Source organism: Phlebotomus papatasi, chromosome 3 (assembly GCF_024763615.1).
Source record: "Phlebotomus papatasi isolate M1 chromosome 3, Ppap_2.1, whole genome shotgun sequence".
Lineage (NCBI taxonomy): Eukaryota > Metazoa > Arthropoda > Insecta > Diptera > Psychodidae > Phlebotomus > Phlebotomus papatasi.
In genome coordinates, this window is record NC_077224.1 from 64767323 (window position 1) to 64793893 (window position 26571).

At 35.0% G+C, this 26571-nt stretch overlaps 1 protein-coding gene across 2 annotated transcripts; it reads right to left on the bottom strand.

Annotated features, from left to right (window-relative positions):
* Positions 1 to 7: 7 nt before the first annotated feature.
* On the bottom strand, positions 8 to 26043 carry LOC129805164 (cGMP-dependent protein kinase, isozyme 1). Of its 2 annotated transcripts, none has more exons than XM_055852918.1 (9): positions 25673 to 26043; positions 13942 to 14316; positions 10342 to 10824; positions 5648 to 5863; positions 5174 to 5573; positions 3956 to 4969; positions 3587 to 3896; positions 3339 to 3524; positions 8 to 300 (listed from the first exon to the last, which is right to left on the bottom strand). In XM_055852918.1, exons 2-9 carry the CDS (start codon positions 14242 to 14244, stop codon positions 138 to 140), a joined length of 3075 nt encoding a protein of 1024 aa, XP_055708893.1. In that variant the 5' UTR covers positions 14245 to 14316; positions 25673 to 26043; the 3' UTR covers positions 8 to 137. The 2 variants fall into 2 exon arrangements, with proteins under 2 accessions (XP_055708893.1, XP_055708892.1); XM_055852917.1 differs by having other exon boundaries at positions 5174 to 5588; positions 25673 to 26042.
* Positions 26044 to 26571: the final 528 nt, after the last annotated feature.

Consider the following 26571-nt stretch of genomic DNA (forward strand, 5'->3'; position numbering starts at 1 on the left):
TGGTTGATTTTTTTTTGTATACAAGCCTTTAATATCCAACAATTGTAGTGGAGGAGGAATATGTGTGTAAAGTATTTTTGTATTGCTAGGTTCTCTTCTAGGAAGGCCACAGTGTGTTGATGATTGATGAGCCATGATCAGAAATCAGCATCCCAGCCCGAACATTCATCTGGCGGAATCTCACTGTCAATGGGGAATTTGTCGAAGTTAGATACATCAAGGGGTCCTTCAACCGGTTGCACAATCGGTGCTTCTAGGGTTAGGTTGACCAAACCATCCCAGTCGAATCCTTGGAACCATCTGTAAGGAAGATAATTGGGAGAGTTTAAACATAAACCTATGTTTTCTAAATGTTTATTTAAGTTCAGTTAAAATGATTTGGAAAGATTCTCATTTAAGGGTGACTCTAAAGCTCCGATTAAGACTTCGATCTTAGTTTTTAACATATCCCGGTCAAAATCCTGAAAGCCAAAACCCTGAATGAGCTAGGTTTTTCAGGACAATCTGTCCTTCCGGTGAGCGTCGGAATTTGTTGATCAAATCCTATGAATCAAACACACAATTTCTCCAGAGCTTTCGACCCTTATCGTGTCTTCCTCAGTTGTTCTTGGTTGGTCTTTTCTTTAGGATTTTTGTCACTAATTCCTCTACTTTCTTATGCAACAGTTTTGAATTTGGTTAGAAACTAATTTTCTTCTTTCTTTTTTACACAGCGAATGGACTAGTACTTGAGATAAGCATTTAGTACCAGTCCGTTCGCTGTGTAAAAAAGAAAGAAGAAAATTAGCTCCTAACCAAATTCAAAACTGATGCATAAGAAAGTAGAGGAATTAGTAATAAAAATCCTAAAGAAAAGACCAACCAAGAACCACTTAGGAAGACACGATAAGTGTCGAAAGCTCTGGTGAAATTGTGTGTTTGATTCATAGGATTTGATCAACAAATTTCGACGCTCACCGGAAGGACAGATTGTCCTGAAAAATCTAGCTCAGTTACACTACCGTCGGATATCCCTTTACACAAAACCCTGAATGGGTCAAAATTCCGAATAGTCAAAATCCCGAAAGAGTCAAAATCCCGGCAACCAAAATCTCTAATGGGCCACGATCCTGAAAAGGAAAGATCACGAAAGCCAAAATCCCGAAAATCAAAATTCTAAACGCCAAAATCTCGAAAGCTCTTCGGAGTTTTGGCTTTCGGGGTTTTGGTGGCTGCGTTTTCCACTTCATACGACGTTAATGTTTCAGTATTTGTTCAAGATGAACATGCACGTTCATACAAATAATTTTCAAATTAGGATTTTTTATTCTTTGAGGGATATTAATGGGTTTTAATTCATATCAGATTTCAGAGTACTTTTGAATTGTTAAATCAACAGGATATTTATCAAATGTCCTCACATCCTAAAAAGGATACGAATAATTCAACACAAAAGTTGGAAAGTTTTGGCTTCACCAAGGCTTTACAAGGGTTTTAGTTACCCCTACTTTTTAAGTCAATGACTTATCCTTAAAGGATTTAAGGACTACTACACTATTTTTAGATACCTTTACTACTAAGAATGTCCTTTCATTCCAATTAGAGACGAATAGTTTAACTAACACACGGATTTTAGTTTTGGTTAAATCGAGTCATTTCACGAAATATACAAAACAAGCTTCACTTTAACGGCAAATCTTAAAGAAACTAGGATGCTAAACGATCCTAAACTTTTACCATCCAATTTTCTATATCCTGAACTCTATCTGATATCAATTTGCTACCATTCTAACAAATAGTTTCTATGATATTAGAGATTGAAAATTGTCAAATTCTTATTGAAATTAGGTCATTATGCTTAGTGCTAATGACACCCGTACATTCACTTCTTGATCAGCATTTTTTCATCAGCAAAATAAAGAATGTGCAATTTTGCAATGACGCATTATGGGTTCACGGAGCTCACCTTAGTAATTAAGTGGGATAAAAATGATTTTGAATAAATAGGGTTAATTTTTGTTAAATAAATCAGATTGCGATAGAGATTACTGAGTTTTACTTCCAGTAGCACGAAAGTGCTTGTTCCAGAGAAATTGCATCTCCCTTTTGGCCCAAGACCAGCGGCATCCTATTGCCTAAGGATTACCAGCGGCCAATTGGCACCCTACTACCAGGAAACAGCGGCTTCTCTTCAAGAAGCCTTAAGACCTAGGGCAGGATTTGAGAATATTTCTGGAGAAAATTTTTCCTAGAGGCATTCATTTGCCGGACTGCAAGGTTGGAAATTTATTTCTAACTTTGGTTAAATTCTCTCGAGGCACCCCCGGGGGTAGCCTACACTAGGGGGCATTACTGCCTTAAGCCCGGTGGCTCGAAAGAGCCGTTACTAGAGGCCGTGAAAACAGCCGAGAGTCGGTCCAAATAGTGGAAGAATTCCCCAGAAAGTTCTCACCAGAGCAAGGGAATAATCTGATGGGATTCGGATTATTCTCTTTCTCTAGCTACGGCTTTTCAGCTGTTTGGAGCCGAAACGGTATGTATTTCGATCCAATATCCAATCTTAAATTTATCATTATCACGGATCTGCTTCTTGAAGGATAAGATGCAGTGAATACGACCCCCCATGAACTCCATAACGCACTAATGGATTTTCCTCAACTTGGCATACCCACCCTGGGCTAATTTTTTTATTTAATCCTATACTTCGGGAGGGCAACTCATATGTATTTGGTTAGGTTCATAGCAACAGGGGAAAACAGGGGTACATTTTCCGTCCTCAACTAGCCATTACCCTCCTTAAACTAGTGCTATATAGTCAAAGACTCTGGCTATTCAGGGTCCAATGCTTGTAGTATCAAAGGATGAGAGGTAGTGAGGTGAAGATCCTCCTTTACGGTTTAAGTACAGTTCCCCTGCATTATACTTCCACAATACAAGTGATACGAAACTGAAATCTGAATGGGAAAGCCCCCACAACAGCAATAGGCCGAATCAATATTGATTTTCTAACTTTACAGAAGAGTTTTATTGACATTTTCACGTGAAAAATTAAAGAGAATAAATAAAGGAAGATCTATGTCTCCGTCCATTATCTGCTACCGAAAATTCGTTCAAAACATTTTGCAGAAGTATAGCCTAGGAACTTCTTTGACCGCTAAATCAAAAATGGTGTATCTGTAATGGCAAATGTTCCTTCAAGCATTTCTCAACTGTTTTCCCTTGTTAAGGTACCATTTCCTATACCTACATGACCTACCCTGATTTAGGATAGGATGACCCTTATTACTAATACTTCTAATGGATCACTGATAAAAGTATAACCTTCCCTATTCTTATTACTTGAATTCGATCTTACTTACTTGTGCTTTTTTATTTCCTCAAAGCCGCCCTTTTGGTAACCCAGACGCTCTACTGGGACGTCTCGGCAGAGTTTCTTAATCAGTCCAATAGCTGCCCTACTCATATGCCTCGGAAAGTCTACCATATCAATTCCCTTGAGGATGATATTGTAAGTTTTCATAGGATCATTAGCAGTAAAGGGTGGTCTGCAACGAAAGTCTTAAGATTAGTTATCACTATCAGATAATATTTCATAACTTCTACTTACGCTCCTGTTAGGAGTTCATGTATCAGAATACCAAGTGCCCAAAAGTCCACTCCGCGATCGTGACCTTTATTGAGAATGATTTCTGGTGCTACGTATTCCGGTGTACCGCAGAAAGTCCAAGTCTTACTGCTATACCCGATATATTTGGAAAACCCAAAGTCCACAAGCTTAACGTAGCCTTTGGAGTCCAGCATGAGATTCTCAGGTTTCAGATCTCTGTAGACGATCCCTCTTGCATGGAGGTATTCGAAAGCTTGAAGGACACATCCGATGATAAACTGAGCGGTATGATCATCAAAATAGCCTTTATCTGAAATGATCGGGTGTTAGATGTGAATAATGCTGAATAATTTTTTATACGATTTGTACCTCTCAACGTGGTCCAGATTTCACCGCCTAAACATGCTTCTAGAAGCATGTAGACATATTTGCTGTCCCGATAGGTCCTGAAGAGGCGGCAAATGAAAGGAGACTGGCAGGACAACATGATGGTACGTTCACTGAAGACATGATCTTCCTGATGAGTTTCCACAATATGTTGTTTCTTAAGGCACTTCAAAGCGTAGCTTTCGATCTTTCCATCACGAATATGTTTTACAAGTTCAACTCTACCAAATCCACCTACACCCAGAGTGGCTACTGTCTCCAGATCTCCCAGTTCAACGTCGAGCAATTCCTGTTTGTTCAACTTTTCGAAACCCAGTAATTTTCTTTCCGACTGTTTGAAAGCGATCAAGCGGTTCTCATCTCCATAGTCTATGTCGTGAAGTTCAACAAGATCCCCTATGAGTTGGTTGAAAGACACTCGATCTAGGGTTAGACACTCAACTCCTGGAGACTGAGCTACGATGTTAGCGGTACGTTTATCTTCTTTAATCAAGGCTTGTTCCCCAAAATAGTCTCCACGTTTGAGAATTCGGATCTCTTCTTCGATCGATGTCCCTGGCAAGCGTTGGGTCACCTTCACACTACCCTGACTTATGAGATAAAAGGTATCTCCACTGGCTCCTTGACGAATAATGTAGGAATTTGCAGGATAGAATTCCACTTCCAGAACATCAGCAATCTTACAGAGAACATCGTGACTCAGATTCTTGAGCAGTGGTACGCATTTTAGGAACTTGACGTTTTCCTCAATTCTCTGAAGGCCAGTTCGCATCATGATCTGTTGAAAAAGGCGTCTTTCGAGTACCCATACGCTTGAATCTTTCAGTACCCGAATTGAAGCTGTTCGAGTGCAATTGTACAATATGGCCAGTTCTCCGAAAGCCTTTCCTGCACCCATTGTTCCCAGAATTTTTCCATCCTTGATCACTTCAAATTCTCCCTCAGCAGATACATAAAGATGGGATCCGGCTTCTCCCTCCCGTACAACATACTCCCCTGGAATAATTAAAGTTAACAGCCAAAGATAAGACCAATAAAGAAGATCACTTTAGTATCTTTATCACACTCTTGAAGTTTCTGAAGGTTAATTCTCAAGCTGACTCTTATTCATTCATTAAATTGCCTAATTTATGACTCAAGCTGCAATCTTCCAAACAAATCCACACCCAAAAATCAGATAAAATTGCCATTGAGACTTACCAGCTGGAATCTCTCGACTGTACATAGACTCCACGAGTTCCCTGATCTGTAGTGAATCGATGTTCTTCATGAAGTCATTGTCCATTATGGCGTCCTTGATGAGTTGTTTCGATCGGAAGTCCTTTTCGTATTTGGGAATTTTTATGTCTCGTGATTGTTGAGCAGCTCCGTCAGAACTCTCCCCTGAAACACCTTGCTTCTTGACGGCCGTTGTGGGTGCAGATTCAAATCTTGGTCGAGTACCTCGACTCATATCCTGTCCCTCGATTTTCTTCTGTTGCTCCATGCCTGGATGAACCATTGCCGAGCAGCAAGCTCGATTCTGCTGGGCTGCCATGCAATGGTGACTCTGCAGGCTAGACAGCAATTCGCCATCCCCGATCCGGATATGATTGGTAGTCTGCTGAAGGACACTCTACACGATAGGGGCATTAATCGAATAGATTACAATTTTACGAAGCAAAATGGTCTCACCTTAAGTTTGTGGACTTCTCGTTTAAGTTTGTCAATCTCATTGTCACGATTTCTCAACAATTCCCGCAAATTTGCAATCTCATCCTCCAAATGCTGAGATCTCTCGTGCCAATCAATGGAATGTGATGATATTTTGTGATAATAATCATATTCATTTGGAATTACTGCTGAACCAAAGGACTCCTTTCTCCCACTCCTATTCAGTGCTTTGCCATCCTACCAGAGAAAATGTCCACTATCAGTTCATTAAAATTCTCATGCGGAAAAAAGCATCAACTGAAAATCATGCCCATTTTGAAAGTGTTAAAAAACAAGACAATACTAAAACAATATGCAAATATTGACTTTTAACTTTAAGCATCGATCAATGCGATATTGCAAACAACTTCTCTCAAATATTTGGCAAACAAAAGCTACTGTTTTTAGCCTCTTTTTGTGCCTCGCCTAAACTACTTGCAAATAGACTATTGAAATCTTTGCAGAATAAATAATATGGAATTGTTCTTTTACTGCTTGAAATGAAAAAGAGTGCAGTAGGGGAATCTGGCATTCTGGCTGCACTCTAACTTCGAATACTTTATGCTTTTAATGGGTCTCACTTAATTTTTTTTCAAGAAATAGATGACTTATGACTAGTTATTAAAATATATTCCTATTGATATGTCGCAGATTCATTCAATCCAATTTATTTAGAGCTCACAAAAAATTGGGTGATTCCTTCTTACAAATTTGTGGCAAGTTAAAAAAATGAAAAAGAAGGAAAGTAAGAACAAAACAATTAAAGAGAAATTCATTAAATGAATTTGAGAATAATGTGAAGTATTCGAAGCCTTAAGGCCTTACTCTAGGGGAGACTGGGGCCAAACTTGCCAAAACGCATATTTAATTCTTTCACGAGCTCTGAGAAAACTTAAACGTTTTATAATGAGCATATTCATATAGGAAATTCACTGCTCTACAACATTTCAGAAGACTATTTTCCTCTATCTCGAAAGAAATGTAATTTTCGAATCATTTTCTAAAAGTCGATTTTGTGTAGATTCTCAAAATTGCTGGGGCAAATTTTGTCAGTCTTCGGATAATTTGTGACGTTTTACTCTCGCATATGTTAAAAATATCAAATAGACATATTTTTACAGGAAATTTGTTCCTCTACAACTTTGTCGAAGATAATTTTTCTCTATCTTAACGATAAATGTGCTTAAATTGAGCTAATCAGTATTGATATTTTCTGTAAGTCAAATATTCCAAAAATCGGGCTCAAAATTTAATTATTTTTTATTTTACATATTCCTTCCTCGAATCCCTTGAAACTTTGTAAGTTTAAGAAGGTTCATGAAGGCTATCTAGTCCCTTTGTATAGTCCCTTAATTGTAAAATGCTTTGCTTGGGGCATAAATAAATGTTTTATTATCTATAATCAAAATTTCAAGCCTCAGTCTCTTTTATTTTAGAAAATAGTTAATATTGAAATTTTCGTTTTGACATTTTGCCCCAGTCTCCCCTATGTTTAATTACAGTAGACTCTCTCTCAATTGGGCATTTGGGGCAAAATGTCATCCGGTTTATCGTTAGATTTGGGCGTCAAAGCCTTTGCAAAATTCCACAAAAAGCCCTCAATTATAAAGAATCACGATAAAATAGGAAAAACTACAGCGAATTTGAGCGAATTAGCTTCATAATTAAACGTGAAAATTGTCAACAAAATTTCTGGCCAGATTGAAAAAGAGTCGATTGAGTGAGAGTCTACTGTAGCTATTTTTCAACGTGTCACGGTTCTGGAGCTTAAACAGTATACTCAGTAAACAGTATTGACTTCCGGTCTTTGAAAACCTCCTAAAAAAACATTTTCTAGCGAGTGCTTTTACAAAAATCCCTCCTAATTCTACCAACCATATTATAATAATGTTTTTTTGTATTGTCTAAATTGGTCATAGCGATTTAATTAATTTTAGGACATGTTACTGGAAAATTCGTCATTTTGAATTTTTGGTTGTCAAAGTTTAATCACTCTGTGGAGCTTAATATTTACAACGGCATTGATTAAATTTGGATATTTTTGAAAGATCTTGATATTTTCAGAAAATAAAATGTTTTAGAAATATATTTTTTTGCATTCCCACTCAAGAAACCTCAAGTCTGTCAAGAATTAGGTTTTAAAATAATTAGGGGAAAGCTCGCTACCTTCGGACGATTTATGCTTAGCACGAATCATTTTCTAAATGTGTTATAAATGAATTTGGCTCATTATAATATTATAATTTTATCGTTAGTCCAATTCCTCAAATTTTGAGTAAAGAGCTATGGATGAAATCCGTAAGGAACATAGCGAAAAAGTTGAATTGTCCGAAGCTTGAGTCGTCCGAAGGTAGCGCGCTTTCCCCTAAATAATTTAAGTTAAACTCAAAATTTCCTCTAGCAATTTTATTCGTTTTCGGATATAATGTAAAGGTGGTTCAGGTGAACATTTCGGCCATAGAAATTAGGAAAATTATGAAAATTCGCCATTTTGAATTTTCAGAGGTTAGAGGTCAAGACGGCAAAGAACTCTATAGGGCTCAACTTTCAACGGAATTGCTTAAATTTGTATTTTTCTGAAAGGTCTTGAAATGTCGCACTCGGTTGCACTGGCCCCGTGTGGTTGGAGTACCTATCGGAAACGTCTTAGGTGACGGATGACCGTAGTTGATTCTTGAACTGGCTATAATTTGTTTGGAAATACACACAGGCGCGTATCGGCATCGGCATCTTTACGTTTACGAGAAATCCTTAGTGAATACTAAGCCGCGGAACACGTGTCTCGGGTAAGGAGACCTGTGACCACAGGCTTGCACGCTGTTTCACAGTATTATGGTCGCAAAAAAAAACAAAACAAAGAGCCTCGGATGACGGACGGATAGCACCGGTGCATCTTCGTGTGATGGCGGAGGATCGACAGGCGTGGGCTGCTAAACTGGATATAGGGTAGGGATACGCGATTGAAAATGATGATGATGGTTGCACTGGTCTTAATTGGCAATGAATCGGAAATTTATTCTCTTTATTTGATTTTACGGTTTTACGGACGTGGAGGTCAGGTGATAAGAGATATCGACTTCTGGTCTTCAATTGCCCCCTATAAAGTAAACATTATCTTGAACTGGATTTTTTGTATTTCTCCCTATCCATAATCAAATACTTCGGTTTACCGGGTTTACCACAAAATTGGCATTAAAAATTTCATACTTTAAATTAAAAAAAATACTTCACTGGTCGGAAATTTACCATTTTGATTATCTAAAATTAATCAATGTAGTGGGTTTAAATGCTCAACCGATTTGGTCATAATTTGATTTTAATTTAAAGTCTTGAAATTTTCAATCCGGATGCATCGGTTTCAATAGGAAATCAATCGACAAAGTACGCGTAAATGATACTTCTTTCTCGAATTTATTTATTTTATTTATTTATTTATTTAAATCAATAATGCTTTTGAGCTTGCGCTCTTGAAAGCATATATAATTAAAGAAAAAAAAGGAAAACCGTTAACAAAGCAAAACGAAATTCAGGAAGTAAGAATTTGCGGCCACCGCCGTCTTTTTACTTTTTTATTTGTCCGTATGCATGCATGTTACTCATGTCAAAACATTTTATAATGCGTATTTTTAAACAAATTTTTGATTTAGGAATGCTTTTATTATAAATAAATCAATTTAATCGGTAGTAAAGCGGTATGCACCCAAAAGACCATCAAAGTATATAATTCAAGGAGACCTCCTTCTCGTGAGTTCGAGCATTTCGCAAAGCTGGGATGCTTCGCCATCTCTTTTTTTAAATGCAATTGGGTAGTGATAAGTTGTTTAGGGGTTTTCATTGAGACCAGAGAGCAATAGTATTTTCATTTAGGTTTGGAGCAAATATTATTGAAATTTGAAATCATTGATAAAAATAATAATTCTGTGAATATTTCCTTAACTGTTCTTATTTGAAACTTTTGCTGAAATGGAGATAACCTAGATAAGATTTTTGTTTAAGAAGTTTTATTAGATTTGTTTTATATACTATAACTTTTCTGTCGGATATTTTTAAATTCTAAAATTGCGCAGAAGCAAATTGAAATTAAAATGATAAGAATTATCGTTAATCGTTAGAATAAACCATGACAATGATAAAAAAAAGTATAAAATCTCTAACACAAAAAATGTGAGTGAACTGATTGCATAGCAATTGGATTCAATGAAAAGCTCGGGTTTTAGAATCCATGCAATAAAATTAATAATATTTCTGCAAATAATTAACTTGAGTTAATTAAGTTGTTAAATTCAGCTATAGCGATTAGAAAATGATTCTGTTTTACGACATCTTGCGAGAGTATTGTGTATAGCAATTATATGATCATCTATTGAAGGTAATAATAACTAAAGTTTAGCTACGTGAACGAATGAATGAAAATTGCATTGCTGATACGCGTGATTCTTCGTGATGGTAGCAACTGAATGTTTTATATTTTGTGGCTTGCCAAATGATCTGTTCTATTTGACTGAATTGCGATTAATAGTGCTATCGAGAGAAACGTGATGCTATTTAGGATTGTTTGTCAACACATATTGTTTTTGTTATGCACTTTAATCTTCCAATTAATTGATAACGACAATGGGGGGCACATTTGCTGTTCGTGTGAGCTGTGAAAAGTGCAATTGGATGTCTTCTTTTACTTGCATATTCATTTGCAGACCCTCGCCGACCACATTGCCCACTTTGGAGTTTTTCTTGAGGATATTGCCCAGTACTGAGCCCATTTTGGTGCTTTCTGGACTCTCGCCCAGAACAAATTCAAATGGTTTCTCTACGTCCTCGTCAAAGCTGGAATCTGACTTGGCCACAGATGTCCGGCGATCTTCTCGGCTGGAAACTGACTGGTCAGATTGGCCAGAGTCACTGCGTGTCTTGTGTGGTCGGATTTGCCTCAGTTGAGTTTTCAGGTGGTCAGAGAAGAAGCTCTGATTTGGAGAATTGGTGGGCGTCACTGGTTCTTGCCGACAAACCTTAAGCACCACTTCCGGATGGATAGCGACATCGTGGACGGTGAAGTTACCCAGACTCGGTGTGGATTGGCGCTTTTCGGCTCCTGGCAGGGCAAGGATGCCATTCCGTGTGGCAATGACTCTCGATCGCTGAGATGCTCTTTGATCTTTAACCTGTAATAAAAGTTATAAAAAAAAGCTTACTAAAGAGCTCAAAAACTGTAAAAATCATTTTTAAACTAATATCTGAAATATTGATCTTATAATCTTAAATAATTACGTAAATTAAATTATTAAATTAAATTATTTTATAAAACGGCTCTAAAGAGCGTATTTCTCAATCAAATGACATCAGGTTTGGGCCGTTGGACAGGTCTTGGAATTTCTGACAATTCTAAATCGATTCCAATGTAGGTAACCGTTTATGAACCAGTAATAACTGATGATAACTAATTTTTATTCAAAATTCAATTACATTGCTCCTTTGGGCGATGTTTTCAGTGATTTATAAATCGGCTCAAATCTGCTGTGAACCGGTAAACTTAAGAAGAAATTTTCCAGTGGAAAAATTTTACGAAATCCTCGAACTTGTGAATAATACTCTTTTCCTCATGAAAGGAATTTATAAAGAACTTTAATAATACTGATAAATAATGTGAAAGTACTTTTGAGACATAATCTAAGTCACGAGTTCGAGTACTTTGCAAAACTTGGGACCCTTTGCCACCTCTTTTTAAAAAGTAAGTTTAACAAACTGAACATAGAGAATTGCTTTCAGATAATTCACATAATTCAGATTATATATTCATTCAGATATTCATTCAGATAAATAATAATTAAGATAATAAAATAAAAAAAATAAATTCAGATAATAAATGCAGTTACACTATTAGAGTTGTACTATACCAAATTTTCAAGTATCAATTTTAAGGCGTGGCATAGAAGATATCTTTAATAATTAAGCTAAGTCGTTATAAAAAAATATTAAAGTTTTATTATTAAAATATTTAATAAAGGAAATAGGGTAACTCTACCAAAGTGTATTGTTATTTATTTTCCAAGAATATCGTTTGGAATCTTGTAGACAGTTTATCGTCTTTGGTTTCTCTAATGATATACTTAATACATTTTAAAATGAATAAAAATATAGACACTGCTTTTGGCATGGACAAAAATTTATGGGATTCTGAAAAGCTAAAAATTGGCCGAAATTGTAAGCTGGCCGATATTTGGAACAGTTTGTTTTATGTTTACTGGTAAATGAAGAAGGTTCTGCCAAAACCCTTTGGAAGCTAGGCTCATTTGTGTGGCCTATATGCACAAAAAGTCCCAGGTGCAATCATTTTGATGATATTTTAAATTAAAATGAAATAACATTCAACTGGTTTTGAATTTTTTTAATTCATAAATTAAAAGAATAATTACATACTACTACTATATATTTCCTTTATTTTGTTATTGTTAAGGCTTAAAGAATAAAGTTAAGGATATATAGCGAAAAACTATAACAGAACGGAAGAAGACGAGAATTTAAAAAAATCTAAATTTTATCAAGATAAAAGAAATCGACGTTTGAAATTTTTAAAAATTAAGAATATTAGATTTTGAACTTTTCCTAATTCTTTCCGTATACATGAAATCAATTTCGAATAAATCACTTTCCAAAATTTATGCGTTAAATAGTGTTTTCAAATTAATTTGGATTCACTGATTTTCCAAAGAAATTCTTTATCAAAAGTTGCTCCCTAAAGTTTGCTAAAATACTCACAAAAATTGCACTTATTCGGTCTTCTTTTCTCTCTAATTTGCCTTATCTGCCTTTCGTAATTAAGTTTACGAAATCACCCAAATTCCTGGTAATATACGTACTAATACCCTCAAAAATTTAGTAAAATTAACTTTTGAGAAGTAGATCGAAAAGTTTATTTCTTTTTAAAATTAAGTTTAAATTCCTTAAGAATGTACGGATTTTTAGAATAAGAATACAGATCTTCTAGGAGATTAAAATTAATCACTTTATATTCTGAGTTGAAGGCTAATGAAACTACAGTAGATGCGATTGATTTAGCATCCGTGCTTTTCGTAAACTTTGCTTTAATTTTAGGACTTAAGGATGGACCAGTGACCATAAGAGTACTAGAGGATAGTCTAAAGATCATCCTTAAAATTTAGAATTACAGAGATGCTTACGAAATGCAGGGGTTCAAAGTCGGCCTCTGAGTGCTGTCACCATTTTTTACGGAACTTATAACTACAAAAGCGACAAAAGCTAACTTCAAAAATTTCATAACTTAAAGTTTCAAGTCACTGTGGTTTGTTTTATAAACTAAAATACCTTAAGTTAAAGGCTTGGACTAAAGAATTAACAAACACTTTGGATCGGCTACTAAAACCGGTACATCTCTAATAAAAATTCTTACAGTCGAGTTCCTCAATCATGCACCTATTTTTGGGGGATATAAGATTATCTTCCTCACTCCTCAAATTTGAACAGAACTTTTAAAAAAGTAAAGGAAATAATCGAAAATGCAGTTTTCCTAAATTAAGAAAAATAATTTTAAGGAATAGGGTAAGTGTGCCAAATTTCGGCATAGTTTCATGCAAGCGCCAAAGTCTCAAGTTTTAAATGTAATATCTTTAATAGAAATTGACTTTTTTCATTCCTTCTACTTTAGGAGTGTTGCTTAGAACCTTGCAGACAGTTTATCGTCTTTATTTACTTTAAATTTATTCTTAATACATTTTAAAATGAATAAAATTGTAGACATAGCTTTGGTGCCCTATTTCGGCCACCTTCATTTTCATAATTCCTTGCCCTTCGGGAATTCTTCCAATGTCTTTTTCACGTCATATTGTTTGTCGAAGCTACATTTTTTGTTATTCTTTTGCATTGAATAATTTTTAGAGTATATAAAAACTAAAAATTCATGGAAATTCTAGGAACAAAAAAGGTGGCCGGAATTGCAAGCTGGTCGGAATTTGGTACACTTACCCTATATCAATATAATAAAATGAAATTTGTCAAGGAAGTTAATATAATGCAATAATATTGAGGAAATCTCAGACAAAAATTGTTCTAATTGAGACTCCATGCAATTTTTTTCACACAATCTCAAGTTTTACATTTTGAATTCAACCATTGATCACACTTAAGGAGTTTATATTTGAGGAACTCAACTGTAATTTCAAAGTTCAAAGTGTTACATCTCTTGTGTGCACTTTATACCTTTATTTTGCAGAATGTCTGCAATTCAACGTTTAATAAATAGTATTTTTTTAAAGGTAACTCACTTGAGCACTTTCGTCTGTGAAGATGAATGTTGTGTCAGGATGGGAGAAAGACTGGAAGATTTTCTTGCGCGCGAAGGTCTTGTGACTCCTGCACTCGTCCCTTAAATCGCACTCACAATTGGCAAAAAGGCTACCACAGGTGTGAGATTTCTTAAAAGTAGCTCGTGGTCGCTCCGGTGCTGTTGACGTCTTTGTCCCGTCTGACGACGGCGTTGGTCTTAGGTCACTTTCACTGCGTGGCGCGTAAACCGTCTTACCCTCCACGGCCGCCTTGTGCCCATTGTCCATGTGGATTACCTCCATATTCACGTGTTCAGCCCCTCAGGAAGTTCCTCACACATAATTTTTCCCTGGCCAAGGGATTTAGAGCACCACCTGAGAAATATGGGTTAGTGAGATGGAAGGGCATACAGAATTTAACCATCAATATTTAACCCACTGCCCCTAAACATATTGGCGTATAGCATAAAGAGTTGGAGGGACTATGGTAAAAATGTAGTGAAACATATTTTTCCTTGCCCGTAGTTTTACAGGGTAAAATTTGTAGTTATATGTTTGTGGTGTATTTTTATCAGATGTCGTGACTTTTGTGAATTTTTATCGCACTTATTTATTCCACTGTTAAACCATCCGTGTGTAACCTTTGCACACAGACAGTTTCTCTGAACTCGTGCTTGTTTCTTTTTTTTTCGTCAGAGAGAGAAAACAGAAATTTGTCTCTGTATTTTGGAAATATTATACTTTTCCTCCTTTTGCCATAACATATTCTCTTTTTATGCTCCTTTTACCTTCCACTTTGCTCAAAGCTCTACCAAAGTCACATTAACTATGACATCGACATGAGGGTGGAAAGGTGAAAGAAAATTTTGTGAGAGTGAGTTGGTAAAAAAAAAACTTTGGAGCCAATCTTATGGAATACACGCAGCATTCCAGCTATATTTACATAATAAACAATATGTGGTGCCTAGACTGCAGAGATAAGGAGGAAAATACAATAAATTATATTACACGGCTATTTGAGTTAGTTGTGTGGTAATGAAACGAATTTTAGCGGTGTTCACGAGAGCCTTCTTCATGATGTGATCAGACGCAAAATGTGAGTGACAGGACAACTGATATACGGAAATTTCCAACAGGACTGTGATTGTAGAAAACACAAAAAAATATTTCTTTCTTTTTCTAGTGATGAAAAATAAATAAAGAATTTATTCATTGTGGTAGGTTATTCAACTTCCAATATTCTGCTTAAATTAAAGGTTACCATATGGTAAAATTGTTAAGTAAATAATTAAATATACTGCTCTGATATTAATTTGGCGGTCACTGATGATATTAAGTTACCAAAAACCTTGAGGAAAGAATAGCAAAAGAAAATTTTTTTTATCAAACCTACGGTCAAGGAAGTTTATCCCAATTCTAAAGTACTTCTTCTGTTTATTAACGATAGCAAATTGTTTCGGCTATGCATAATGTTCAAATTCGTTACTTTATATGCTTAGATAGTAGTTTCGTATTTAATTACCCAAGAAGCAAAATAGCTGCCTTATAGAACTAAGTATTAGAAAAGTCTTTTAGTGCACTTTTAAAAGGCTTAAAGTGAGAATTTTCTGTTGAAATTCCTATAGGAGCTCTTAAGATCCTTAAGAGTGCGCCACATTACTTTTAGTAATCTCAGTGTTGGAACTAAGAGCGTTATAAGCAAATAAAAAGATTTTTGGTTCTATAGTGCCTTACTTATTCTTAGAGAATTCTACAAGACTATATTAAGAAAAAAATGATTCTTGGGTAGTTACTTTGTAAGAATTATTTTTGTTGAATTACACAATAATTATGTACTTCAGAAGAATGTGTAATTTGAAAAAGTGAAGCATAAATTTATGTGAGTAATCAGACGGTAAAATCAGGAACAGATTACAGAGTCTTGCACATTATGTTACATATTTTGTGTGAAATTGCACAGATTTTGATAAATGTGTAAAAATTACACAAATTTGTAGTAGTATAAAAATTAACATTGGGGAGACTGGGGCAGTAATAAACATGGGGTAGTTGTACACACTGATTTTTATGTCCAAACTGCTTGGATTTGTGTTGCTGTCGCGCACTTCTTTACATCCCTAGAGCATCTATGAATTAATATAGGTCTCGTTTTCTAAATGCCTGATTGGAAACTAGTAGTGTTGTGGTGCTATTCCAATGAAAAATAAATAGGAGAAATCTTCCTATTGAATTTGTTTTTAGTACAAGACTGTCCTCATATGTCTCTCCATTATCGACATTTCTTTATGTTGATTTTTGTCACGACTGTTTGGTCGTTTTGTAATACGACGAAAATGGAGAAAACAGTCGTGACAGGGACCACCACAAGAAAAAGTAGATAAAGCAGAAGCACATGAAAATAGATAAGTACTAAAAAATTCTGTTCTTTTAATTTTTCATTGGAATGCCAATAAGAAGGGAAATCTTTCCCTTGACTTTTTTTTAAATCCATGGCTGTTCTAATGTGATTCTGCATTATTATCGTCTTTTCTTTTTCTATTGGTTCCTGTCACGACTGTTTTCCTGAGTCTTTGTCGCGAATAAAGGTTATAATTTGAGGTTATGCAATATTCTAACCTTTATTACAATTCCATGAGATGTTTATCCTATTTATGTACTAATGGCGTCTACACACTAGTAGAAATTTCTTTAAAAAAAATGCATTTTTAAAGAAAATTTCCCCTATCCTTATAGGCAGAAACGTCAGAATTTTTCAAAAAAAAGGCATTTTTTAAAAAATTTTCTACTAGTGTGTAGACGCCATAAGAGAAGTCGTATTCTTGGTTTTGTTAGGATAAAATCTTGGAAAACGACCTAGATAATGTAACAAAAATTAACTTTATTTACATAAAATGTAAATAAAGATGCCATAAAATGTATTTATAGAAAACTTTATGATTTTATAAACAATGTGGGGAGGCTTTCAGGTTCGTATACGTTCTGGATTAGAACATTTCATTTTTTTCTCTTATTCCTTTAGTTGATCAATATAATGTCAATATATTTGATATTTTAATAACTCGTCCTCTGTCATATTTTTCATATAAAAAATTTGGTCGGATTTATTAGTGAGTATGTGCATAGTCTGAAAGATTTATTCTGACGAATTCAGGTCTGACTAAAAATCCAGTAATAATTTCTTTACCGAGGTAATTAAAAACATTTATTCATCCAAGAAATGGCGCATAATTTTTGGATATTTATGGGTTCCTCTAGAAATTTTTACTTAAGTCTTTTTTTTTTATAATTTTTCTACAGTTTCATATATTGTAGAACTTGCATAAGCCATATTCCAAACTTCTACTACGCATTACTGCAATAAGTGAGTCAATTACATTTTTATCTCGTTCAAAATTATCTTCTGCGCACTTTGAGTTCCAAGAATGAGCTGTAGAATTTTGTCTAATATATTCAATTTCTAATATTTGCGTACCCAAACAAAATTTAAAACGCTCTTGTTGATAAATTTACACTTCGGAATTTTAAAGTCTAATTTTCTAAATTGAATGTCTAAACCTACCTCAAGAGTTCTTGCATTATATAATTTCGAACGATTTGTGCACCATAATTAAATTCACAGAAATTTTGCTTTATCTTGTTTTTCCTTATCTGCAACTTAGCACTATTTTTGTGAAGATTCTTAAAGTTATGGAGTCAAGGTGTATTTAGAGAGAATTCTAAAATCTGCAGCTAATGAATGCTAATTATTTTCCAGTACAATGACTGTGGAGCACTCCGTAAACTTTCACTGAATTCTTCCACTGTGTTGCCTGTCTTGGCGTTGTAGTGGTGTCCGGTCACTTTTCCGTAGAATTAAGAACGATTGAATATGCACACAAAAGTTTCTTATTTTTTTTTTCGTGTGTCTCAAATGTTTGTTGCGTCAATTCAACAGGAAGGAGATACAACAGTGATATGAATAGTCGCAGTGTAAAGTAATTTATTAATCATTTGTGAGAATGACTTCTTAAATTGGATACATTTTGCTGAGATTTCTTTTTTTGCTCTCATCTCGTTTTTCGCCTTGGAAGTGCGGCTTTACGATTTTTTTTCTTAGCTCCAACCATGATGCTTCACATGACATCAATAATGTAAATTAATTAGCCACAGTGTGCTAAATTATTACTTAAATTTTGAGCATAAATGGAGTGTATCGGATATTCGCGGTTAAGTCTCTCTCGGTCTCAATATTGATTCTGACTTTTAGTAAAAATCTTCACCTTGTACCCCGTCTGCTTATCGCAACGCAAAAATAGCGCTATCTGCAAATAAATTTTTTGGCGAATCTTTATCTTGTCTCATTATTGTGTTTTTAGAGTGTTACACTTTTATGGCCACCACACGAGTATGATAATTCTCTTCTGGATGTATTTTTTCCGTTCAGAGCTTCCTATTCACAAGAGTATTTCGAGCTATAGATTGATCTTTCATAAATTGGATGAATTGCAATTGTGGCTTGTTAATTGCTATTTATTGATTTTATGACTTGTTTAGGAATATCTCGAAGAAGCAACATGGGAAACATCAAACGAATAGAGCTTCAGTCTTTTGATCTTAAGAAATTCATTTTGCTTAAGATTACTGCACTATACACAATTTCACCTTTAATTCCTTTATATTATTCATTGAATGTTACACTAGAGTGTAGACTTAAAAATATGTATAGTAAGTCTTCAAATAAAATAGATTTTCTTGTGCAATAATTTGAAAGCAAACATTTACAAAATTTATTGTTTTAAACCATACCAAGTAGGGTTCAACCCTTTCACAAATTCGTCCCTAAAATTAATAGACAACTAATAAGGAAGCAAAGAAAGAGAATTAAGGAAATGAAACTTAATGGATCCCATACCGAAAGTAACTCTACATTTATTAGTCAAAATCAATAAAAAATATATCTATTTCTAATTAAATATAAAGCGTATTAAGTCGAAAAAATATTATTATGGTGCTATTCGTCGTATTAGGTGAGATTCTTAACAATCTCACTTACTATAATCCTAACAAAATTTCATGTCGTCCGATCGACCTCAAACTTGGCCAAAATCCGTTTCGCCACTTCCTGATCACGAATATACATGTGGCTAAGTCACGTTCCCGGCCGGCCGGCCGGCCGGCCGCTCTTTGGAGCTTAATAGCTCCTAAACTAAAAAAGATATCGACTTGCGGTTTTCGGCAAAGGTTATATATCGGGTGAAAATTGCAATTTGGTGCATTGACCCCCCACCCCCCACCCCTCCTTCCGCCATTTTTAAGACCACCCTTTTTTGTTTTCTCAATAGCTCCGCCCCTATGGCATCGAGCGGGCTCAAATTTTAGTATGTTATAGCTGGGTCTTAAAGCTTTCCATCAATACCAAACTTAAGGTCCCCCGACCCCCCTGACCCGAGCTATAAGGGTCCAAAAAAAATTTCTTAAAATGGCCATAACTCCTGTTATAATTGTCAGAATTTAAAAAGTGAGGGCTTTTTGGAAAGCTCTCGTGAAATGCCACTTCCCCTTCTAACATCGCAAGTTCATAAAACCACCGCTAGGGGCGCTATTTTTAAAAAGAAAATTTTTAAATCTTATAAGTTAAATAACTCAAAAATTCCTTATGCAATCGGGCTGAAATTTTAGTATGTTGTAGCCGCTGATTATACCTATCAAAAAAAAACCTTAAGTCGATCCATAACCCCTGACCCGAGCTATAAGGGGTCAAAGTTCGAACATTGACCGGCCTCTATCTCCGGTTCTAACTAACATAGCGACCTAAATTTTACCTTTTTGGTTTCGTCTCGATGAGCACTTTCAGATGGAAGTTCAAAAAGTCACCATAGGTGGCGCTGTGATAGCGTCAAAATTCATCGAAATTCTAAGTCACTTTTCTCAAAAACGGCATTGTGCAACTTAATGAAGTTTTAGTATGTTGTAGTCCAGTCTAAGACGTTTCCAAAATGGTGCAAATGCGCGCTGTGGTTAAAACACAACCGGAGATATGAGGGGTCAAAGTTCACAAAATTCAAAAAATCATATCTCCGGTTCTATGTGACCGATTTTGATGAATGAGGGCTTAAACGAAAGATCTCACCAAATACTACAACTTTCTAAAATATTTGAACTTCGTGGAACCAACACCAGGGGCGCCACAGTCGAAAAACCAAGTTCAATATCACATAACCTCAATTATCTCGACTGTCGCTGTACCGATTTTGATGATTACTTCAACATAATTGCAGAGGACATTTGTCTCTACATTTCATCCATACATCATTTTCCACTCAGACTACGCTATCACTCCGATTTTGCCGTTTAAGTGTGAAAAAATTGATTTTTCCTATAATAACGCTTTGAAATCACTCAGATGCCAATTTGACTGCCTCTACTCCACCAAGACACTTAAAATAGGGTTTTAAATGAAGAGTCTCACAAAATACAACAATTCTTTGATATAGTTGAAGTTCAACAAATGCCTACTTGGGGCACTCTGGATGAAAAAACAAGTTAAGAAACAAAAAACCTCGATTATCTTGGCTTCTGAGTAATCGATGAGATCATGTTCTATGGGAAAATTATAGAGTATATTCTGGTCTACATTTCACCCATATATCACTTTTCTGCCAGTTCATCCAAATCTTTGATATTTTGGTTTAAATACAAAATTTGTATAATTTCACGAATTTGATTCAAGATAACTGAATGGCGTCTCCCAACTTCAGCTCCAAATCGAATTTGCATGCACTCCGAGTTAGCTCACGTTAAGAATCTCACCTACATAAGCCGGTTAGGATTATCTGTCCCTTTTAATGAAAAATTAATATCACGATTGTTTCATTGTGTCGGAAGTTTCGGAAGACGACGAGAACGGGAAAAACAGTAGTGACAGGAACCAACCCAAAAAAAAGTCGATAACGTAAAACCACATGAAAAAACATAAATACTAAAAAATGTATTGGCATTAAAGTATTATAACAGGAATACTTACAAGAATATCACACTTAGAGTCTTAAATTAAAAGCTTCGTGTAATATTCAAAAAATCAGAGAGACGACCTCCTTCCAGCCACTGGGTGCGTCAGTAGTGTGTCTCTTTTCAGGGACGAGAAACACAAGATCTTTTGCCAAAGCTTTCGGCGCTGTAGTGCGCCTTCCTCATTGGTCAAATTGTGATATGGTCTCTGAAAATTGTCTCAACTACCCCGCAGTGCTCCCGCAGAAGAATCCCAAAATTCCCTGCGTATCCTCATTAGGAGTAATGGCGGTAGTTGAGACAATTTTCAGAGACAATATGACAATTTGATCAATGAGGAAGGTGCACTACAGCGCCGAAAGCTTTGGCAAAAGATCTTGTGTTTGTCTTGTTCTTGAAAAAAGACAAACCATTGACGCACCCAGAAGCCGGAAGGACGTCTTCTCCCTGATTTTTAGAATACTACACAACGTCAATTACCACTCGAATCTTCCTGTAACAGTTATATTGTTAAAGTATTACACTATTCCCTGGAAGTTATACAACATGAGACCAATGCTAAACTTCTTTGTAACCAAGAATTAATGTAGGCGAGTCCGGTTCAGGACAGAATTACTCAGGGGTAGAATTAGATAGTAGGGTGTTGTAGTTGTCCTTAAAAAGAATATTAAGCAAACTACTATGTATTTAGAGTAATTAACGCCCTCCCTATTTATTGAATTATTCATTTGTCTATTTCAAAGATGTTTTTCAAAAATTATATACAAAGAAAAATTCCATTTCCTGGTTAATTCTGCCCCGGGAACCTCCTACTCCAAAATGAGTTCTTTGAAGGAGTAGAATTTTCAGAAAAAAGATGCTGATGAATACGGAAATAATGCAATAATTCATAAATAGGAAGACCGGGGCAGAATTAGCCACGTATAGTTAGTATTAAATAGTGGTATCTTATTTTCATTGGAAGGAATATTAGGGAAACCCAGGGGCCCATCAAGCCTAATAAAAAGTGAAGCTATTTTTCGGTTTTCCTTGTAAAAATTTTGCAGATATGCACTGCGACCTTAACAAATTTGCTCGTAGTTCTTTTGTAATTTTGGCGAACATTATAAAATATGTATTTTTAAATAGCTTTAATGCAGGATTTCGAAATATATCAGACTGATAAGTCAATTCTCTTTAGAAAAAAAAACTTGCCAATAGTCTTCAGTGCCTCTATGCAAAAACGTATGGAAAAATGAAATTTCGAGAGACCCCTGGGGAAAACACTCTTTACTCTAAATATATATTTCCCTTACTATTCATTGAAATATTTATCAGCCTCATACAAACGTTTTTTGTACAAATTATACGCAATGGAAAATTTCATTTGGTGGCTAATTCTACCCAGATCTCCCCTACACTTGTTACATCAAATATTTCACAGACGTTTGTCGTAAATCACATAATAAGTCTTTAGATTTTAATTATTAATTTTTACACATTCACTTTAGACAAATAATTAGTAAAGAATAAACTAAGACTGTCAGAGATATAAAAAAAGTCCATCAAAATAAAACACTTATTGTCATACCCCTTAACTTGTATTGTATAGGAAAAACCCAGTCTTTTTTAAACTATTTTGTGGACAAAATAATAATTACCACTATTATATTTTTACTCTAATTTTTTTCAGTAAAAGTATAATATTTTAATTACATACATGCAAAGATACAAAAGTCCAGTAAAAGGTGATATTCAAGTTCAAAGTTTATCTAGTTTAAACGTAGTGTAATAATTTTCTGTCTATGCGTGATTTTCAGGGCTTATTTCAATGCCTAACTCTAATTTTTTTATATTTTACCTTTATAAATTTTTATGAATCAAAAAATATGTGATTTCATATAAGATTTTCAAGCAATAAATATTGCAAATGCTAGTGTTCATTGAAAACAACTCTATAATTTCGCTTTTAAGAATAGTGTCTGTAGTAGATCGTAAATCTTCTTTGTAGAAGACTTCTATGAAGATCATTAATTTATATAGCACTAGGAGAAACTCAGTCGTGAGGTAAAACAATAGGTAATAGCATAACTGTTGTCTATTATCAAATTATACTGGATGGTAATTTTGGGCTGTCTGAATAAGTTCCTTCTAAAAATAATTCATGGTTAGGGGAAACTGGGCGCCACCGAATATGGGATAGTACTGAGCAGTGATTTTTATTTCTAAACTACTTAGGCTAAGACGAACATTTCCTCAGTGGACCAATCATCCCTGCAGTTTCTATAAATTCATACAGGTATCGCAATATAACGTCTAATATCTATGAAAAAATCACAGTGTCCTATGCTACATGTTCGGTGGTGCCCCAGTTTCCCTTACAGTCCTTTCAAAAATTATAACTGACTAAAAAGGAATTTTCCAAACCTCAATTTTTAATAAAAACGAGAACTGAGCTATACTACAAAACGAACACTATTAGGATTTTTGGTTTAAGTCATTACGTGAGTTACACAGCTTGAAAAAAATAGAATTTTTTTTTTCAACTATTTTTCAACATTATAAAAAAAATACAAGCTCTTTAGAATATAAATAATAATGATACAAGATTTAAACTACATTTTGCGAAATTTTCAGTTTTAAATTTTTAAAAATTCAGCCGTTAGGAGCTGATTTTTTGAGAAGGTTTTTGAAATAAAAGTATACTACTTTTGTATAAAATTCTGCGAAAAATCCAAATTTCATATTTTTTTAATGTGCCGTTCAAGTGCGAATTTAACTCATCAGCTAATAGGAAATATTTAGTTTTTTGACTTCAGAAAAATGTACTCTGAGAAATCTTGCCTGCGTAAAAGTATATGTTTGTTTTTTTCAAAGAAGATCTCTGAAAATCATGTGGCAACGACTGAATTTTTAAGATATTTAAATGAAAGTTTTAGAAAATGTAGTTTAAATGTTGTATATTTACATGCTTATGAATCTGAAGTAAAATAAAAATTTACTATGTAGAAAATAATTCAACATAGTAAATAATTTAACGTAGTATTTCGGGGTGTTATGTACGAGTGATGGTAGAATGGAGGTAGAACTTTCATCGCGAATCGGTCAAGGTTCTGCAGTTATGAGGGAACTTAGCGGAAGTGTGGTGAGGAAGGCCGAGCTTAGCCGTTTTGCTAAATTATTGGTCTTCAAAGTTGTGTTCATTCCTATCCTCATCTATGCTCATGAGATTTGGGTAATGTTCGAAAGTATAAGATCGTGAGTATTACAAGTTGTCGAGATAAGGTACCTCCGGACGGTTAAGCGAATCACTCATCGAGATCAAATAAGGAATGTAGCCGTTCGTCAGGAGCTAAAAGAGTCGAGGAGCTGCTTCTTCGAGTTAAGAGATCACAACTTCGATGGTATGGTGATGTTTAACGCATGAATGAAGAAAGGTTCTCCAGAAAACCTATGCAAGCTATTATAAGAAGACCTCGACCTCGGGGCAAACCTAGGACAAGGTGGCTAATTCAATTTCGGGATCTTACCTTGGGATCAAACCCGAAAATCTTCCTGAATTGGCGGAGGACCGACAGGTGTGGGCTGTTAACTTTGAGGTCATGGGCCTGCGACCCCTATAGCGGTTGAAAATCGTATAGGCGGTTGAAAATGATGATGATGATGATAATAATAAACTTAGAGAAAATATTCTGTTTTGTTTTTGTCTTCTTTGATCCATGTAACCCCTTAATATATGCGAATGCGATAGATGGGAATCTTATAAGAACTTGGAAACAGATTTTTCGAAAAAAAATTAATAGAAAATTATTTGGTCCGAAATAGAGTAGAGGTTTACTTTTGTGTAGTTCTTGTAGGGGGAAAGGGTGAAGTTTCCGGCATGCAAGACTTTCGATTTTAAATAATAAATTGATAATATGAGAAACATGATCAATCCGGAAGTGTAATTAGCTTGATTGCATAGTTCACAATAAATTTGCAAATTTTTCGAAAAAAAAAACTTTCAATTGTTACACCCTACCCTATTTCCGTCGGAGTAATATGTAGCTGTATTTTTGAAAAGAGTAAAATGGTGTTTATAATAAACAAATTATTAGTAATATTTATTCTAAGTACACAATGGACAAATAATGCTGTTAGAGTGCTTATTTTATGATGCAAGTGTTTCGAGTTCGAATCTCCCTAAGGTCAGTAGAAATTTTCTGGCTTTTCTGTCTTCAAAGAATTGAGAATCTCATGAAGTGGTCTTCAACACATTTAATTTTGAAAGACACAGAATTGAAAAATAAATCTTTGTTCAATTATGCCGAGATATATCACTTACGAAATTGCCTAAATCCTCTATGGGTTACATTGTGTCTTCATTGTTATGAACAATTAAATGAAACGTATTTTCAACTTTAAAGTGATTCCTAGGAAACTACACTGTTTGGCACTAAAAATAAATTTTCAACGCTATATTCCTCACCATGCAATCTCTAGGCATGTCACATTGCTTACCAATAAATTAATTTTCAATTGTATGGAGGGATTATACTTAGGTGTACAGGAAAAAAATAAATTGTGAATGTTCAAACAGAGTGGAATAAATCAGCTCTGTGAATGTTGCATGTCAACAGAAAATGGCCTATATTGTGGCCCTATAATGGTCTCTTAAGAAAAATACGCAATGGTAATTTAGTGAGGACCGCAAAATTCATTTCATGCCACACACCATGCTCGAAAATTAGATGTTTGCCCATTTAATGAATTTTTCAGCAATTACCCTGCACAATATACTGCAAAATTTCCAATGCTGAAGAAACTATACGGCACTTTTTGAAATAAAATATAAATCACAAGAACATAAACTTGTTTTTTTTTGGCGCTTCCTGGAGAATTTCACCCGCAATGAACACTTTTTTCTCCCGTTCTAAATACAAAATTTTGTTAGATTGAGCGCGTGCATGGAACTCACGTACGATATTTAGCGCATTCAACGGCGAACTGAACATTGAGACTGAGGAATACCTTCTGGTTATCGCGAGTTTGTGGCACGAGCTCAAACACAGTCAAATGAACCACCCACAAATATTATTCACGATTTTTTTTTTATTTTCTTTTGTCATACACAACCACAAAACATTTTGCATAATAGTGCAAGGAGTGTGTGACTGTTGTAACCGTGACTAAAGTGGCCAAGGTGACAAGTTCAGGAGGATCAGCATGACGGAAAAAAAGCTTTCACAATAATTAAATTCACTTTTCCTCAGTAATTTTTCTATTCTCCGTCCTCCACCTTCGACAACGCGCCCTGTTGAAACTTTAAAGTCCAACTGACTTTTTCTATCTAGATCCAACGGACACTCAACCTTTTCATTTGAGGCGCAATTCAAGCCCCATGGAAAGCTTTTTCTACCGGAATGTACTTATGAAATGCACTCACGAAAGTTTAGCAATGAAAATTCAGTTTTTTACACTCACTCTTTTTTTTACAGTAATGACCTTTTTGTTGTTGGTCGTGTGTCATATGCACACTTAAAATTTTACATTTTAATTAACTAGTTTTATATTTTCTTCTGATTATAAATTACTGAACGCAAAAAATCATAAAAGGAAAAATAACTCGATCAAATTATTTAACTTCAGTAGTTTTCATTTTAAAGTTTGATCGATTTGCATTTC